Raw genomic sequence first — 18,134 nt, 5'->3', positions numbered from 1 at the left:
CAAAGGCTGGGACAGGGAGCAGCTCCCTGCCCCGCCCCTCCCCTCCCCTCCCCTCCCCTCTCCCACCCCTCCCCACTGCCCGGCCCAGCCCCCTCACCCCACAGAGAGGGCAGACCACAGACCTGAGAGGTACTTTAATTTGAAACTGCTGTGAACAGGGCTGGGGAGGGGGCAAAAGAACAGGCAGAGGAAGTCTTGGCCGAGGTCGAACAGGAGGGAACCGGCTTGGCCACAGCTCCCTGGCTCCAAAGGCACCAGCTGCTCCTCGTGCGCAGAGATGCTGGGCTCAACCTGTCCGACAGAGCAGGCTCAGGGAGGAGCAGCAAGCCAGGGCCAGCCCCCGCCCTGCTGCACGGGCCGCCACGGTGCAAAGGGGAATGCAGTGTGTGACACTCACTTCAAAGGCTCTGGAACTTGTCAGTCAGGGACCGCATGGCCGCTGAAACAGAGACAGGCGTAAGCAGACCCTCCAGACGTGGGGAGAGAGGAGCCCGTCCCCCTGTCCCCGTGGGGAACCGCCTAGCCCTGCAACCTGAAACCCCCTCCAGCCCCTATCCCAGGAGTGCGGGCCTGACTCACTCACCCACCACCTCCATTCACTATGGACACGTCCTCTTAAGGGAACGCGATGTGCCGGTACTTCTCCAGCTTTGAGGCACATCCGACTCAGTCAGACTTGGCCAGACACATAGACACACACAGACACACACAGACACAGACACACACACACACACACACACACACACAAGCCTTGCAAGCCATACCAAGGAACCGTTAAAGGGAAAATCAAGGCGGCATCTGCAAATGTCCTAAAGGAGGGAGACCTGTGTGACCTGTTCCCGCCAGCAGAGCGGCCACGCAGGCGAGGCACGACTGAACCGCCTGTGCGCACACCTAGCTGTGCACGCACTGTAGGCTCCCGGGCCAGGCCTGCCAGGGTCTCCTCCCCACAGGAACGGTGGTCCCTGGGAGGCCGCCTGCACCTGTTGCCCATCCCGGGTCCTGACCTGGGGACCCCCACCCCACCCCACGGCCTGCCTCTGCCCCAGCCCGGCCCCAGCCAGAGGTTCCTCATACCAAGCTGCTCTTTAAGATCGTCTATTTCTCTCTGTAGCATGAGACACTAGGCCGGCAGACAGCAGACACAGAGAGAGAAACCATTAGTATCCTCTGGCTTCCTCTCTCCTCCACCTCCCCCTCTCCCGCAGGTACTACATCCCCAGGCCCAGTGGCTAGACCCCCACAGGCTCCTCAGTGGAGAGGCGGCACCTTCCCTCTGTGGCGAGCAGATCCGGGTGGGTGGGGGGCGGGGCACCCAGGTCAGTCTAGCCTGGACCTGGATCCCACCCTCTAGGTTGGGCGTGCCTTTCTAGGAGCCACAGGAAGCATTACCCGAGGACAGTCCTGTGCGCCAGCTGGCGGCTGCTGCTGCCTCTCCGGCCTTGGGGGCTGGTCAAGTGGCTCCTGGTCACCTGAGAGGGAAAGAACATCAAATCCAGCTTCCAAGGCCCCCACGGAGGTGCAAAGGGCCTCAGCGGGGTCCAACGTGAGGCAGCACCACCCTCTGCTGGCAACCAGTGGCCCCTGCTCCGCCAGCGGCTCCAACCTTCTCTCTGGACCCGTCCCCCCTGTCCCCCAGGGGCAGCCAGCCCATCCTTGAGGGTGGGCCCCAGGGACCCTGGCTCTGGCTCGGACTCTCCCAGAGGGGCAGCCACAGCCAGCCCCTGGCAGGAGCAACGCACCCATACAGGACTCATCAGAAGAAAGGCGCCGTGCTGCTGAAAGGCTGTGTCCGGGGCCGCAGTTTGGGGCACTGCCACGCATCACCCCTGCTGCACAAACCCCACCTGGGGTAGAACGCGGCTTAAGGCCGATCCTGTCCACACCCCATGTCCAGTGCGAGAAACTGCCCGGGGAGGCGGGCCGCAGAACTGAGCCCCCAGCAGAGCCAGAGCAAGAGGTTTCCCTCCTCCTCCTCCCCTCTCCCCCGCACTCCTCTGACACCCACAAGACTCACCGGAGGGTGCAGGCCCTCTGGGCAGGACGTCTCCCTGGCTTGGCGCCAAGGGTTCCGAGCTTCCTGGCACTTGGGGGGCTCTGGCCTGGAGGTCGCCAGTGCTGCATTCTCCACGATGCATGCACAAACAAGATGGCCCTGGCCTCTGTTTTGGAAGCTAAAAGAAAAATTCCTCACCCATCTGGACTTGGGGTGTGTGTGTGTGTGTGTGTGTGTGTACACACCCACGTGTGTATAAGAGCTGAGGTGAGGCGGGGAATGGGCAAGGGAACTCAGAGGCCGATCTGGCTGGTACCTTCTCCCTCAATCAGCCCCAGGCCAGGAGGCAGGGCTGAGCCAGGGAGATGAGTAGGCCACTGACAAAGCCCAGGCAGCTAAAGCCTGAAGGGTCGTGGTCCAAGCTTTGAAGGGGTTCCTGGCTTCCAATCAGCTACCAGTCCTCCCTTCATCCAGACGCCTCTCTGGGGGAAGGAGGCAGGAAACGTGCCAAGGGTTCAGAACGGTGCCGGGCTCACACGCAGTGCTACCCCCAGGTTAATACCTGCCCCTGTGAAAACGACCCTCGAGCGGGTCTGCCATCCCAGTGATCCCAATGACCCAGGGCCACCCACGGCAACCCCTGAAGTAGGGACAGAGGCAGCATGGGTAAAGAACTGGGCAGAGCCGGAGGGGCAGGGGGAGAGGAAGGGCACCCAGAGAGAAGGAGCATGGCCTACTCACCTGGCCCTTTGGGAATGCGTCTCTGTTTGAGTCAGTGCCTTCTCCTGCCGACGCCACCACCTCCGCCTCCCGTGTCCTCCTGGCCACCGATTTCTTCCCGGCCCCCGTGTGCTTGGGCTGTTTGATTCCCCAAGGGCCCACGGGATGCTTCTTGGACTTGCCAAGCAGCGAGACACCAGAGATTGGGGGGAAGGTGGCCGGTTCCAGGGGAGCTGCCGAGACTCTCTGCCCCCAGGAAGGAAAGCTTTTCCCCGAGGCGACTCTTGAGGGGCCCCCTAGGGATTTCTTCTCCTGGGTCACCTTCCTCCTAGAGGTGGCCCGGGGCAAGCCGCCTGCAGCAGCAGCAGCAGCAGCAGTAGCAGCAGCAACAGCGGTAGCTCCCCGGTAGGTGGGCCTGCTCTCCCCCTTCCCCCAGACCACACTCTGCATTTTCTTGGAGGAAGGCATGTCCAGCTCTCCGATGGCCTGCCTCTCCACAACCGAAGTGAATCCTCGGGGAGCCGAGGTCAGGAAAGGGCCCGGCACGTGCAGGAAATTCTCCCTGACGCGGAAATTTGAGTGTCTGGGTGTGTCCCCGGGATCCTCGGGGCTGCTGGGCTTGGCCTGGCCTCCTTCTTTGGAGTAAATGCTCACCCTCATCAGCTGTATCTCCCCGAACTCATCGGAGGACTCGGGGTCGGAAGGCAGCGGGGCGCCCAGGCCTTCGGCAGCAGCGGCGGCGGCGGCGGCGGCGGGGGGGGGGCCGCTGGCGATCCGTCCTGGCATTCGCCCTGCTCTTAGCGCCTCTTCTCGGGTTCCCCCAGGCCCGGCCGCTCTCGGGCCCAGCCACGCGCGGCCCGGCGGCGGAAGGCGGCTGCGACTCCACGCGGCCCAGGCCGAGCGCGCCTCGCCCACTGGGCCCCGCGTCGAGGCCTGCCCAACCGCCCGACGCTTCGGCGGCGCAGCTCTCGGGGGACGGGTTTCTCCGCAGGCCCAGGGCGTCGCGGTCTGTCAGCTGCTGCACGATGTCCGCCGCGGACTCGTCAGCCAGGTGGGCCGCGTAGTCCGGGGCGTCCCCCTTGTCATCGGCCGGGGAGCCGGGGCGGCCTTCGCGGCCCCACAGCACCGGCCCTCCCGCTTCCAGCACTTCCCGCTCGGACTCGAAGCCCTCGGCGTCTGCGAACCCGCCCTCGCCCTCGCCGCTCCGCGGCGGGCCCACATCCAGACCTAGTCCCGGGGCTCGCGGGGCCCGCGGGGCCCCGGGGCCGGAGGGGCGGACGCCGGCCTGCTCCCCGCCCTCGGGGCCGAAACCCGCTGCCCAGACAGACCCCTCATCCGGAGTGCTCATGCCGGCGACGCCGCGCAGCCGGGCTTTGAGGGAGACGACCGCCCTGGTCCCGGCGCGACGGGTGAGAGGCGAGGGCGCCTGAACGGCGGCGGGAGTCGCTCGGCGTCCGGACGACGCCGGCCCTCACCACAGGCTCCACGCCACCCGGTGTGGCGTTGAACCGCTCGAGATCGCCTCAAACAACGCGTGGTTTGCGCGCGCCTCCGACGGGACTGCGGCGGCTTCCTCATTGGTCCGCCCCCCACCAACCAGCGCGCCCCTTGTTGGCCCACCCCTCGAGGCCCTAACCAATGGGGTCGAGCGCCTTTGGTCCTCTTGTGAACTGGTTCAGGTCTCTGTGTCTGGTAGTTGGGGCGGTTGACTCAACTGTTTTGGTCCTACCTCCTGGCTTGTATCCTGCTTTACGTTCGAGTCATGGCTCTGAACTTCTGTCTCCCCCTTTCTTCAGAGCAGAGTGACAGGCACCTGCCTCCAGTGTTGTGGGGACCTAGGGTCGGAACAGATGTGAGGCACATAGTACACAGAGCATTTCCTGGCCACTGTTCCACAGTCCCACTTAGGACCCGATGGGAACTGGGCACGGGAACCCACAGGCAATGGTAAGAGGGTAGGTGGCATATGTTCCCGAGAAAGTCCCAGAGAGCAAATGTAGTTTCCTTATCCAGGAGAATTTGGAGTATTTCCAGTTTTTCCCATCACCAACATCTGCATGGGTACACCTACCCACACACACACACACATCCCCCCTGCTGGGGACTCAGTTCTGCGGCCCGCCTCCCCGGGCAGTTTCTCGCACTGGACATGGGGTGTGGACAGGACCGGCCTTAAGCCGCGTTCTCCCCCAGGTGGGGTTTGTGCAGCAGGGGTGATACGTGGCAGTACCCCAAACTGCGGCCTCGGACACAGCCTTTCAGCAGCACGGCGCCTTTCTTCTGATGAGTCCTGTATGGGTGCGTTGCTCCTGCCAGGGGCTGGCTGTGGCTGCCCCTCTGGGAGAGTCCGAGCCAGAGCCAGGGTCCCTGGGGCCCACCCTCAAGGATGGGCTGGCTGCCCCTGGGGGACAGGGGGGACGGGTCCAGAGAGAAGGTTGGAGCCGCTGGCGGAGCAGGGGCCACTGGTTGCCAGCAGAGGGTGGTGCTGCCTCACGTTGGACCCCGCTGAGGCCCTTTGCACCTCCGTGGGGGCCTTGGAAGCTGGATTTGATGTTCTTTCCCTCTCAGGTGACCAGGAGCCACTTGACCAGCCCCCAAGGCCGGAGAGGCAGCAGCAGCCGCCAGCTGGCGCACAGGACTGTCCTCGGGTAATGCTTCCTGTGGCTCCTAGAAAGGCACGCCCAACCTAGAGGGTGGGATCCAGGTCCAGGCTAGACTGACCTGGGTGCCCCGCCCCCCACCCACCCGGATCTGCTCGCCACAGAGGGAAGGTGCCGCCTCTCCACTGAGGAGCCTGTGGGGGTCTAGCCACTGGGCCTGGGGATGTAGTACCTGCGGGAGAGGGGGAGGTGGAGGAGAGAGGAAGCCAGAGGATACTAATGGTTTCTCTCTCTGTGTCTGCTGTCTGCCGGCCTAGTGTCTCATGCTACAGAGAGAAATAGACGATCTTAAAGAGCAGCTTGGTATGAGGAACCTCTGGCTGGGGCCGGGCTGGGGCAGAGGCAGGCCGTGGGGTGGGGTGGGGGTCCCCAGGTCAGGACCCGGGATGGGCAACAGGTGCAGGCGGCCTCCCAGGGACCACCGTTCCTGTGGGGAGGAGACCCTGGCAGGCCTGGCCCGGGAGCCTACAGTGCGTGCACAGCTAGGTGTGCGCACAGGCGGTTCAGTCGTGCCTCGCCTGCGTGGCCGCTCTGCTGGCGGGAACAGGTCACACAGGTCTCCCTCCTTTAGGACATTTGCAGATGCCGCCTTGATTTTCCCTTTAACGGTTCCTTGGTATGGCTTGCAAGGCTTGTGTGTGTGTGTGTGTGTGTGTGTGTGTCTGTGTCTGTGTGTGTCTGTGTGTGTCTATGTGTCTGGCCAAGTCTGACTGAGTCGGATGTGCCTCAAAGCTGGAGAAGTACCGGCACATCGCGTTCCCTTAAGAGGACGTGTCCATAGTGAATGGAGGTGGTGGGTGAGTGAGTCAGGCCCGCACTCCTGGGATAGGGGCTGGAGGGGGTTTCAGGTTGCAGGGCTAGGCGGTTCCCCACGGGGACAGGGGGACGGGCTCCTCTCTCCCCACGTCTGGAGGGTCTGCTTACGCCTGTCTCTGTTTCAGCGGCCATGCGGTCCCTGACTGACAAGTTCCAGAGCCTTTGAAGTGAGTGTCACACACTGCATTCCCCTTTGCACCGTGGCGGCCCGTGCAGCAGGGCGGGGGCTGGCCCTGGCTTGCTGCTCCTCCCTGAGCCTGCTCTGTCGGACAGGTTGAGCCCAGCATCTCTGCGCACGAGGAGCAGCTGGTGCCTTTGGAGCCAGGGAGCTGTGGCCAAGCCGGTTCCCTCCTGTTCGACCTCGGCCAAGACTTCCTCTGCCTGTTCTTTTGCCCCCTCCCCAGCCCTGTTCACAGCAGTTTCAAATTAAAGTACCTCTCAGGTCTGTGGTCTGCCCTCTCTGTGGGGTGAGGGGGCTGGGCCGGGCAGTGGGGAGGGGTGGGAGAGGGGAGGGGAGGGGAGGGGAGGGGCGGGGCAGGGAGCTGCTCCCTGTCCCAGCCTTTGCCAGAACAGGACCTCCTGGGTCCTGTGGTAGGCCTTCTCCTTGTGGGGAGAGTGGGTGGGCCTGTGCTGGGTGCCCCCTCTGGGGTCTGCGTGGGCTCTGCGTGGGCTCTGTCTGGCCACCTGAGCGTTTGCTCCCTTTCCCCCGCAGGTCCCCTTCAGGTTCTTCCCTCATGTCCCCCTCTTTTTGAGTCTGGGGGGGTGCTTCCCGTTCATCCCCTGCCCCCGACCCCTCCCCCTTCAGCAGGAACTCAGGACCCCTGCCAGAGCTGCAGCCCCCCTTCCCTTCCCTCCTTGGGATCGCTGTCCTGCTCCTCCCAGCCCCCCTGCTCTGCTGTCTGAGCGTCCTTGATCACTCCCGTGGCTTGTGGCTTTCCCTCGCTGGCCCTCCCTGCCCCAGTGCTTCAACAGGCATTAGAAAGCACAGCTGAGCTCTTCTTGGCCCTTCCTGGGCCCAGCGCCCTCTGCGGAGTCCTTCCCTCCCTCTGGTGCCACCGCGCAGGAGGACCACTGGTGCGGGAACTGGCGCACCCTCCCCTCTCCTCTTTAGCCCTGGGCCTTGAGGCTGGGTTTCCAACCCTGTCACTTCTCCCTCCTTGGGTTCAGTGGCGGGTTGGAGGCAGAAGTCACAGCCCGGTGGGGTTGTTGAGCAGGTACAGGGAACCCGTACAGGAAGGTAAGGGAACCGGGCAGAAAAGCACAGGTTCGTCTCTGGGCTGGAGGTGGGTGCGATGAGGCTTGTGGGGGCTCTGGGCCGACCAGGGGCAAAGGGCCCGCCAGCAGCCAGAAACGGATGGGCTAGCCACCAGAGCTCTCCCTTCCCTCCTGTCCAAATCACCTCACCCCCTCCTCCAGCCTGGTCGTCTCCGGTCCCTTGGTTGCAAAGTGGCCATCCCCTTCTATGGCAAGGGTGCGTGACGGGTCTCAATGTGCCCGCGTAGTCCTCTGCCAGTGCTGTTTGACCTCCACCATGACCCAGATTTTTCTGGAGGCGCTATTTCCGTGTCCCCGCTCAGGCTCCCCGACTGCTCCTTCAGGTCACAGGAGATTTAGTCCGGACTCCGTGTTCCATGTCGCCCTCGCTGATGGGCGGAGATGGCTTCCTTCCTTCAGCCGGGGCCCAGGGCTGTGCTGGCCTGAGACTCAGAGGGTCAGATCTGGGTCTGAGTGAGGTGAGGGTCGCCTCTGCCAGACCAGACACCCTTCCCGCGAGCCCGGGTGTTTCAGGCACAGAAAGCGGGCTGGGGGGTTCGATGGTCATGGTTGGTGTGTGTATTGGGGTGTGTGAGTGTGTGTGTGTGTGTGTGTGTGTGTGAGAGTGTGTGTGAGAGAGAGAGAGAGAGAGAGAGAATATAATTAATCGGGGATAAGATAATCTCCGGGGAGGGAGAGCGAGGTGATTCAGGGTGTTAAGGGAGGGGAGACTGTGGTCAAGGGCCTGCAAGGGATTGAACGAGCAGAAGCAAGGGGCGGCTCTACCTTTCAGGGGGTGCCGTTAAATGCCTATAACTGGCGGGAAATGGCGTGGAAGTCCCCAGAGCCCCGGACGGGGTGCGGGGATGCTCGGTGTCACGGGCCCCCAGAGGAGGCTGTGGATCCGACTCTGTGATCCTCTGAGGTCTGAGCCCTCCCGGGTGTGTTGAAGGAAGGACAGTGGGAGGGAAGGCTACCTCGGAGTGGCCGGGGCGGGCCTCATCTTAGCAGCAGGGAGCTCGCTCCGGAGACTGCTCTGCCAGGAGCTAACGGGGACAAGGGCAGGATGGGCACAGTGAGGATGGGAAGTAGAGACTGGCTTCCCCGTGGGGAAGACTGGGCCGCCTTGGTTTCCCCCTTGCGCCCTCTTCTCAGCCTGCCTTCCCTCGCAGGTCTGTGCCACCAACTCAGGTGGCCAGACCATCCGGCGCCGGGTGGGACAAGCACAGACCTCAGCCTGGGGAGGCACATCCGTGGGACTCGGTCCTGTCCTTCCAAACCCCTCACTTGAGAAGGTGGGCCTGGTTGCTGGGACTCCGGCCTTCACCCGGACCCTGTGGTTCTCTCTTGGCGGGGCAACACGGTGCGCTGTTGTCGCCTGCGGGAATGTGTTTGGGAGAGACCTTCTGGCTGGGGTGTCCGCGGGCCTTCGCGCGGTCAAGTTGTGAGTGGGGAGACGTCCAGCACCCACAGCGCCCCCGGGGGCACAGAGCCATGGTGGCCAGCGCCAGGAAGGGGAGAGTGGGTGGAGGATGGTCTGGTCAGAGTCCTGGCTGACTAGTTTTGCCAGCCTCCCTTCTATCGTCTGAGCACACGATCTCTGTTCCATATTCAGACCGCGCAGCCCGCAGTCATGTTGCTGTAAACACAGGCATCACAGGCTGTGGCTCGGCACCTTCGCATCCCAGGGGGAAGTGAGTGGCAGATGGTGAGGCACAGATTAAGGGAGTCCGTGTGGGCCCCAGGGGAAAGGAGGAGGTGGGTCCCCCGCCCTTATTTAGTGCCCCTTTCGGTTTCCCCCTCACGTCTCCTCTGCAGCCAGGGAGGCAGTGGCGACTGGCCTGGGGAGCCCTAGGCCCCGTCCTGCCTCGTTCTTCTGCCTGTCCAGGCCCCCGGCAGATGCCTCCCTCTCCACCTCCTCCAGCACCAGCACCACTGGCCACCCTTTGTCTGCCAACGCTTGGGGGGGATGGGCACACCCAAGGAGGGCAGGAGGGGGTGCGCACCAGAGACGGCGCTGGGCGTGGAGGGCACAGGCATGGTCCCCAAAGATGTCCACGTCCTAATTCCTGGAATCGGCTCATATGTTACCTTGCATGGCAGCGGTGGGGTGCTACTCAGCTACATTCTGGGTGCTACTCAGCTGACCTTAAGGTGGGGAGACTCTCGCCCGTGTTCGCCGGGTTTGGCTGCCCCGCACATTGTGGGTGTCAGGGTGGTCATGCGACCTGTTACCTGCATGATCCCTGCGGGCACCATCGGCATCACTAGAGGGTGCTCAGTGGCCCTGGGCTCCTGTCAGGTTGGAATCCTAGTACCTACTGCTCAGATTTAGAGAAATTTTGACAGTAAGTTGAAACCCTACTTTTGCCCCATGCCAGTCACTTGTCTCCCCAGTTTTCTTGAGGTGACTGCTGTCTTGCCTTTTCCACTTTCTTTTACATGATAACAAGTGCTATTAGTAACCTTTACAAACATAAAATAAATTATAGGAGTTTGGTAAGTATATTTATGAAACACCGTATGTATACAGAATTGTAGAAAGCCTGCAATCTGACAAATGAATAGGAAGATATTAAGCCATGTAACTACTGCCTGGCTGAGGAATGGTACATGGCACCTCCAGACGTGCCATATTATGTGGGCCCCTTTCTGTATAAAGAACAACAAGTGCAAAAGTCTACATATCGTGGGAATTCATTTTTTAAAAAGATTTATTTTAGGGGGAGTGAGAGAGTGTCATGCATGAATAGGGGAGGTGTGGAGGGAGTGAATCTTGAGGCAGAATTCCCACTGAGTGCATAGCCCATCGCAGGGCTGCATCCCACCACCCATGAGATGTTATCACAATGGTGATAACTGAGGGGAAACTAAGAATCAGTTACTTAATTGACTGAGCCACTCAGGTGTCCCCGATGGGTTTCCATTTTGGTGACATTCCAAAGTCCAAACCACAGAGAGAGAGGACAGATCGGTGGTTGCCAGTGTCTGTGTGTTGAGAGAAGGGGTTTAACTATCAGAGCATGACGGGTTTTGGCGGGTGATGAAAATTTTTTATAGTTTGGTTGTGGTCGTGGTTCCCTAACAGTATGAGTTTGGAAGGACTCCCAGACCTTGATGTAAATTCTATCTCAACAATCAAAAAGTTTTTTAAATGTACATCATGAATGGATATTGATACTTAATTATTTTTTTTTCTGAATTTGAGGATCATAATTTTGTTTTTTACTGTCTGTATGATGTATCCGTTGCTCAGAGTGGGATATTGAAATCCTGTACTGTTTGTATTGTTGTCTAACAGATCTAAAGTAGATCTGTTAGTTTTTGCTTAATATATATTGAGCTCCACCTAAATAAGTAAAACAGTAAAAAACATAAATGAACTAATTGATAACAATATGATAATAGTAAGGAATTTAACACCCCACTTACACATGGACAGATCATCCAAACAGAACAAGATGGAAATAATGGCTTTGAATGGGGCACCTGGGTGGCTCAGTGGGTTAAGCTTCTTCCTTAGGCTCAGGTCATGATCTCAGGGTCCTGGGATCGAGCCCCACACTGGGCTCTCTGCTCAGCACAGAGCCTGTTTCCCCCTCTCTCTGCCTGCTTGTGATCTCTCTTTCTCTGTGTCAAATAAATAAAATCTTTAAAAAAAATAATGGCTTTGAATGACACACTGGAATAGATGGATTTAACTGATATAGTCAAAACATTCCATCCAAAATGAGAATATGGGGGGCGCCTGGGTGGCTCAGCGGGTTAAAGCTTCTGCCTTCGGCTCAAGTCATGATCCCAGGGTCCTGGGATCGAGCCCCACATCAGGCTCTCTGCTCAGCAGGGAGCCTGCTTCCTCTCTCTCTCTCTCTCTCTCTCTCTGCCTGCCTCTCTGCCTACTTGTAATCTCTGTCTGTCAAATAAACAAAATGAGAATATGCATTCTTTTCAAGTGCACATGGAACATTCTTCAGAATAGATCACATATTACCCCATAAAACAAACCTTAGCAAATTCACAAAGATTGAAATCATACCACACATATTTCCTGACCTCAATGTTATGAAACTAGTAGTCAATCAAAATAAAATGTCTGTATGGACAACATATACTTGGAGGTTAAATAACATGCTACTAAACAATGAATGGGTCAACTAGGAGATCAATGAAGACATAAGAAAGAATATGAAAAAGATAAAAAGGAAAACACAATGGTTCAAAACCTCTGGGATGCAACAAAAGCAGTTCTAAGGGGGAAGTTTATAGCAATATAGGCCTACCTCAAAAAGCAAGAAAAATCTCAAACAACATAACCTTGCACCTAAGGGAGTTAGTAAAAGAACAACAAACAATCTAAAATCAGGAGAAGGATTGAAATAATAAAGATTAGAGCAAAAGGAAATGATACACAAAATGAAAAAAAAAAGAAGTGATCAATGAAACTGAATTTGTTCTTTGAAAAACTCAACAAAATTGATAACCTCTAGCCAGTCTTATCATGAAAAAAGAAGAAAGGGCTCAAATAAATAAAATCACAAATGAGAGAGCAAAAATGACCAACACCACAGAAATACAATTATAAGAGAATATGATGAAGAACTGTATGCCAAAAAATGGACAACTTAGAAGAAATGGATAAATTCCCAGAGATATATAAGCTAGCAAAACTGAAACAGGAGGAAATATAGAATTAGAACAGACTGATAACCTGGAAAGGAAAATTGAGTCAGTAATCAAAAAATTCCCAACAAACAAAAGTTCAGGAGCAGAATGCCTCACAGGCAAATTCTACCAAACATTTAAAGAAGAGTTAATACGGGTGTTTTTGTAGAAGATGGCGGAGAAGTAGCAGGCTGAGACAACATCAGGTAGCAGGAGATCAGCTAGATAGCTTATCTAACCATTGCGAACACCTACAAATCCAACAGGAAATCGAAGAGAAGAAGAGCAACAATTCTAGAAAGAGAAAATCAACCACTTTCTGAAAGGTAGGACCTGTGGAGAAGTGAATCCAAAGTGACGGGAAGATAGACTGTGTGATGGGGGGAGGGGCTGGCTCCTGGCAAGCAGCAGAGAAACGGAGCAAAAAATCAGGACTTTTAAAAGTCTGCTCCATGGAGGAACATCGCTCCAGAGGCTAAACCGGGGGGAAGCCCAGGCGGGGTCAGTGAAACCCCAGGTCCCGCGGGGTCACAGAAGGACCAGGGGTGTCTGAGTGTCGCAGAGCTCGCAGGTATTAGAGCAGGGAAGCCGGCTACAGTGACAAAGCCGAGGAGTGAGCTCTCAACTAGGGCTTACCTTGAACCGGTCGCAGGCTGGGTGAGCTCGGAGCGCGGCCAGAGGCCACGGAGATGGAAGCGACCAGGAGCTTTTCTCCAAGTGCGAGCGATTGAGCGCTTTCCTCCAAGCGCAACTAAAGGCCAGGGAGACGGGGGCAGTTGGGCGCTTTTCTCTGAGGGCACACTGAGGAGCGGTACCCCGAGCTCTCGGCTCCTCCGGGCCGGAGACTGGGAGGCCGCCATCTTCATTCCCATCCTCCAGAACTCTATGGAAAGGGCTCAGGGAACAAAAGCTCCCAAAAGCAAACCCGAGCAGATTACTCAGCCTGGCCCCTGGTAAGGGCGGTGCAATTCCACCCGGGGCAAAGACACTTGAGAATCGCTACAACAGGCCCCTCATCCAGAAGATCAACAAGAAACCCAGCCAAGACCAACTTCACTCACCAAGGAAAACAGCGGAATTCCGGAGGAGGAGAAAGCAGATCTTATCTGGACAAAATGACAAGGCGGAAAAACTCACCACAAAAAAAAAAAAAAAAAAAAAAAAAAAAAAAAAAAAAGAGCAAGAGGCAGTATGGAAGGTTGGGGACCTAATCAATACAGACATTGGTAATATGACAGATCTAGAGTTCAGAATGACGATTCTCAAGGTTCTAGCCGGGCTCGAAAAAGGCATAAAAGATATTAGAGAAACACTCTTCGGAGAGATAAAAGCCCTTTCTGGAGAAATAAAAGAACTAAAATCTAACCAAGATGAAATAAAACAAAAGCTATTGAGGTGCAATCAAAAATGGAAGCTCTTACTGCTAGGATAAATGAGGCAGAAGAAAGAATTAGTGACATAGAAGACCAAATGACAGAGAATAATGAAGCTGAGCAAAAGAGAGAAAAACAAATACTGGACCATGGGGAGAGAATTCGAGAGATAAATGACACCATAAGACGACACAACATTAGAATAATTGGGATTCCAGAAGAAGAAGAAAGAGAGAGGGGAGCAGAAGGTCTATTGGAGAGAATTATTGTAGAGAATTTCCCTAATATGGCAAAGGGAACAAACATCAAAATCCAGGAGATGCTAAGAACACCCCTCAAAATCAATAAGAATAGGTCCACACCCCATCACCTAATAGTAAAATTTACAAGTCTTAGCAACAAAGAGAAAATCCTGAAAGCAGCCTGGGAAAAGAAGTCTGTAACATACAAGGGTAAAAACATTAGATTGGCAGCAGACCTATCCACAGAGACCTGGCAGGCCAGAAAGAACTGTCAGGATATATTCAGAGCACTAAACAAGAAAAACATGCAGCCAAGAATACTATATCCAGCTAGGCTATCATTGAAAATAGAAGGAGAGATAAAAAGCTTCCAGGACAAACAAAAACTGAAAGAATTTGCAAACACCAAACCAGCTCTACAGGAAATATTGAAAGGGGTCCTCTAAGCAAAGAGAGACCCTAAAAGTAGTAGATCAGAAAGAAACAGAGACAATATACAGTAGCAGTCACCTTACAAGCAATACAATGGCACTAAATTCATATCTCTCAATAGTTACCCTGAATGTTAATGGGCTAAATGCCCCAATCAAAAGACACAGGGTATCAGAATGGATAAAAAAACAAAACCCATCAATATGTTGCCTACAGGAAACTCATTTTAGACCCAAAGACACCTCCAGATTTAAAGTGAGGGGGTGGAAAACAATTTACCATGCTAATGGACATCAGAAGAAAGCTGGGGTGGCAATCCTTATATCAGATCAATTAGATTTTAAGCCAAAGACTATAATAAGAGATGAGGAAGGACACTCTATCATACTCAAAGGGTCTGTCCAACAAGAAGACCTAACAATTTTAAATATCTATGCCCCTAACATGGGAGCAGCCAACTATATAAACCAATTAATAACAAAATCAAAGAAACACATCGACAATAATACAATAATAGTAGGGGACTTTAACACTCCCCTCAATGAAATGGACAGATCATCCAAGCAAAAGATCAACAAGGAAATAAAGGCCTTAAATGACACACTGGACCAGATGGACATCACAGATATATTCAGAACATTCCATCCCAAAGCAACAGAATACACATTCTTCTCTAGTGCACATGGAACATTCTCCAGAATAGACCACATCCTGGGTCATAAATCAGGTCTCAACCAGTATCAAAAGATTGGGATCATTCCCTGCATATTTTCAGACCACAATGCTCTGAAGCTAGACCTCAATCACAAGAGGAAATTTGGAAAGAACCCAAATACATGGAAACTAAAGAGCATCCTTCTAAAAAATGAATGGGTCAACCAGGAAATTAAAGAAGAATTGAAAAAATTCATGGAAACAAATGATAATGAAAACACAACGGTTCAAAATCTGTGGAACACAACAAAGGCAGTCCCGAGAGGAAAATATATAGCAGTACAAGCCTTTCTCAAGATACAAGAAAGGTCTCAAATACACAACCTAACCCTACACCTAAAGGAGCTGGAGAAAGAACAACAAAGAAAGCCTAAACCCAGCAGAAGAAAAATCATAAAGATTAGAGCAGAAATCAATGAAATATAAACTAAAAAAACAATAGAACAAATCAATGAAACTAGGAGCTTGTTCTTTGAAAGAATTAATAAGATTGACAAACCCCTGGCCAGATTTATCAAAAAGAAAAGAGAAAGGACCCAAATAAATAAAATCATGAATGAAAGAGGAGAGATCACAACCAACACCAAAGAAATACAAACAATTATAACAACATACTATGAGCAACTCTATGCCAACAAATTCGACAATCTGGAAGAAATGGATACACTTCTAGAGACATATAAACTACCACAACTGAAGCAGGAAGAAATAGAAAACCTGAGCAGACCCATAACCAGTAAGGAGATTGAAACAGTCATCAAAAATCTCCAAACAAACAAAAGCCCAGGGCCAGACGGCTTCCCGGGGGAATTCTACCAAACATTTAAAGAAGAACTAATTCCTATTCTCCTGAAACTGTCCCAAAAAATAGAAATGGAAGGAAAACTTCCAAACTCATTTTATGAGGCCAGCATCACCTTGATCCCAAAACCAGACAAGGATCCCATCAAAAAAGAGAATTACAGACCAATATCCTTGATGAACACAGATGCGAAAATTCTCACCACAATACTGGCCAATAGGATCCAACAGTACATTAAAAGGATTATTCACCACGACCAAGTGGGATTTATTCCAGGGCTGCAAGGTTGGCTCAACATCCGCAAATCAATCAATGTGATACAATACATTAATAAAAGAAAGAATAAGAACCATATGATACTCTCAATAGATGCTGAAAAAGCATTTGACAAAGTGCAGCATCCCTTCCTGATTAAAACTCTTCAAAATGTAGGGATAGAGGGCACATACCTCAATATTATCAAAGCCATCTATGAAAAACCCACCACAAATATCATTCTCAATGGAGAAAAACTGAAAGCTTTTCTGCTAAGGTCAGGAACACAGAAAGGATATCTGTTATCACCACTGCTGTTCAACATAGTACTAGAAGTCCTAGCCTCAGCAATGAGACAACAAAAAGAAATTAAAGGCATCCAAATCAGCAAAGAAGAAGTCAAACTATCACTCTTTGCAGATGATATGATACTATATGTGGAAAATCCAAAAGGCTCCACTCCAAAACTGCTAGAACTTGTACAAGAGTTCAGTAAAGTGTCAGGATATAAAGTCAATGCACAGAAATCAGTTGCATTTCTTTACACTAACAACAAGACAGAAGAAAGAAATTAAGGAGTCAGTCCCATTTACAGTTGCACCCAAAACCATAAGATACCTAGGAATAAACCTAACCAAAGAGGCAAAGAATCTATACTCAGAAAACTATAAAGTACTCATGAAAGAAATTGAGGAAGACATGAAGAAATGGAAAAATGTTCCATGCTCATGGATTGGAAGAACAAATATTGTGAAAATGTCTATTCTACCTAAAGCAATCTACACATTTAATGCAATCCCTATCAAAATCCCATCCATTTTTTTCAAAGAAATAGAACAAACAATCCTAAAATTTATATGGAACCAGAAAAGACCTCGAATAGCCAAAGGAATATTGAAAAAGAAAGCCAAAGTTGGTGGCATCACAATTCCAGACTTCAAGCTCTATTACAAAGCTGTCATCGTCAAGACAGTATGGTACTGGCACAAAAACAGACACATAGATCAGTGGAACAGAATAGAGAGCTCAGAAATAGACCCTCAACTCTATGGTCAACTAATCTTTGACAAAGCAGGAAGGAATGTCCAATGGAAAAAAGACAGCCTCTTCAACAAATGGTTCTGGGAAAATTGGACAGCCACATGCAGAAAAAAGAAATTGGACTATTTCTTTACACCACACACAAAAATAGACTCAAAATGGATGAAGGACCTCAATGTGAGAAAGGAATCCATCAAAATCTTTGAGGAGAACACAGGCAGCAACCTCTTTGACCTCAACTGCAGCAACTTCTTCCTAGGAACATCACCAAAGACAAAGAAGCAAGGGCAAAAATGAACTATTGGGATTTCATCAAGATCAAAAGCTTTTGCACAGCAACGAAAACAGTGAACAAAACCAAAAGACAACTGACAGAATGGGAGAAGATATTTGCAAACGACATATCAGATAAAGGGCTAGTATCCAAAATCTATAAAGAACTTATCAAACTCAACACCCAAAGAACAAAGAATCCAATCAAGAAATGGGCAGAGGACATGAACAGACATTTCTGCAAAGAAGACATCCAGATGGCCAACAGACACATGAAACAATGCTCCACATCACTCGGCATCAGGGAAATACAAATCAAAACCACAATGAGATACCACCTCACACCAGTCAGAATGGCTAAAATTAACAAGTCAAGAAATGACAGATGCTGGCGAGGATGTGGAGAGAGGTGAACCCTCCTACACTGTTGGTGGGAATGCAAGCTGGTGCAACCACTCTGGAAAACAGTGTGGAGGTTCCTCAAAAAACTGAAAATAGAGCTACCCTATGACCCAGCGATTGCACTACTGGGTATATAGCCTAAAGATACAAATGTGGTGCTCTGAAGGGGCATGTGCACCCGAATGTTTATAGCAGCAATGTCCACAATAGCCAAACTATGGAAAGAACCTAGATGTCCATCAACAGATGAATGGATAAAGAAGATGTGGTATATATACACAATGGAATACTATGCAGCCATCAAAAGAAATGACATCTTGCCATTTGTGATGATGTGGATGGAACTAGAGGGTATTATGCTTAGCAAAATAAGTCAATCGGAGAAAGACAACTATCATATGATCTCCCTGATATGAGGAAGTGGAGATGCAATGTGGGGGTGTTTGGGGGTAGGAAAAGAAAAAATGAAATAAGATGGGATTGGGAGGGAGA

At 52.7% G+C, this 18,134-nt stretch overlaps 1 protein-coding gene and 1 long non-coding RNA gene across 2 annotated transcripts; one reads left to right on the top strand and one right to left on the bottom strand.

The window, feature by feature from the left end:
* Positions 1 to 135: 135 nt before the first annotated feature.
* LOC125091985 (uncharacterized protein CXorf49 homolog) lies at positions 136 to 4,216 on the bottom strand. The gene is given in 7 exon segments (XM_047716191.1): positions 136 to 291; positions 398 to 439; positions 1,078 to 1,123; positions 1,393 to 1,472; positions 2,018 to 2,174; positions 2,738 to 3,475; positions 3,477 to 4,216. Coding segments are annotated over 6 exon segments (1,650 nt in total). The 5' UTR covers positions 4,065 to 4,216; the 3' UTR covers positions 136 to 291; position 398.
* Positions 4,217 to 5,274: 1,058 nt separating this feature from the next.
* On the top strand, positions 5,275 to 6,613 carry LOC125091289 (uncharacterized). The gene is made up of 4 exons (XR_007124642.1): positions 5,275 to 5,364; positions 5,634 to 5,679; positions 6,318 to 6,359; positions 6,466 to 6,613. It is a non-coding gene; the product is annotated as an uncharacterized LOC125091289 (long non-coding RNA).
* Positions 6,614 to 18,134: the final 11,521 nt, after the last annotated feature.

The sequence above is a fragment of the Lutra lutra genome, chromosome X (genome assembly GCF_902655055.1).
Source record: "Lutra lutra chromosome X, mLutLut1.2, whole genome shotgun sequence".
Taxonomy (NCBI): domain Eukaryota; kingdom Metazoa; phylum Chordata; class Mammalia; order Carnivora; family Mustelidae; genus Lutra; species Lutra lutra.
This window is presented reverse-complemented; position numbering and strand designations above follow the sequence as displayed.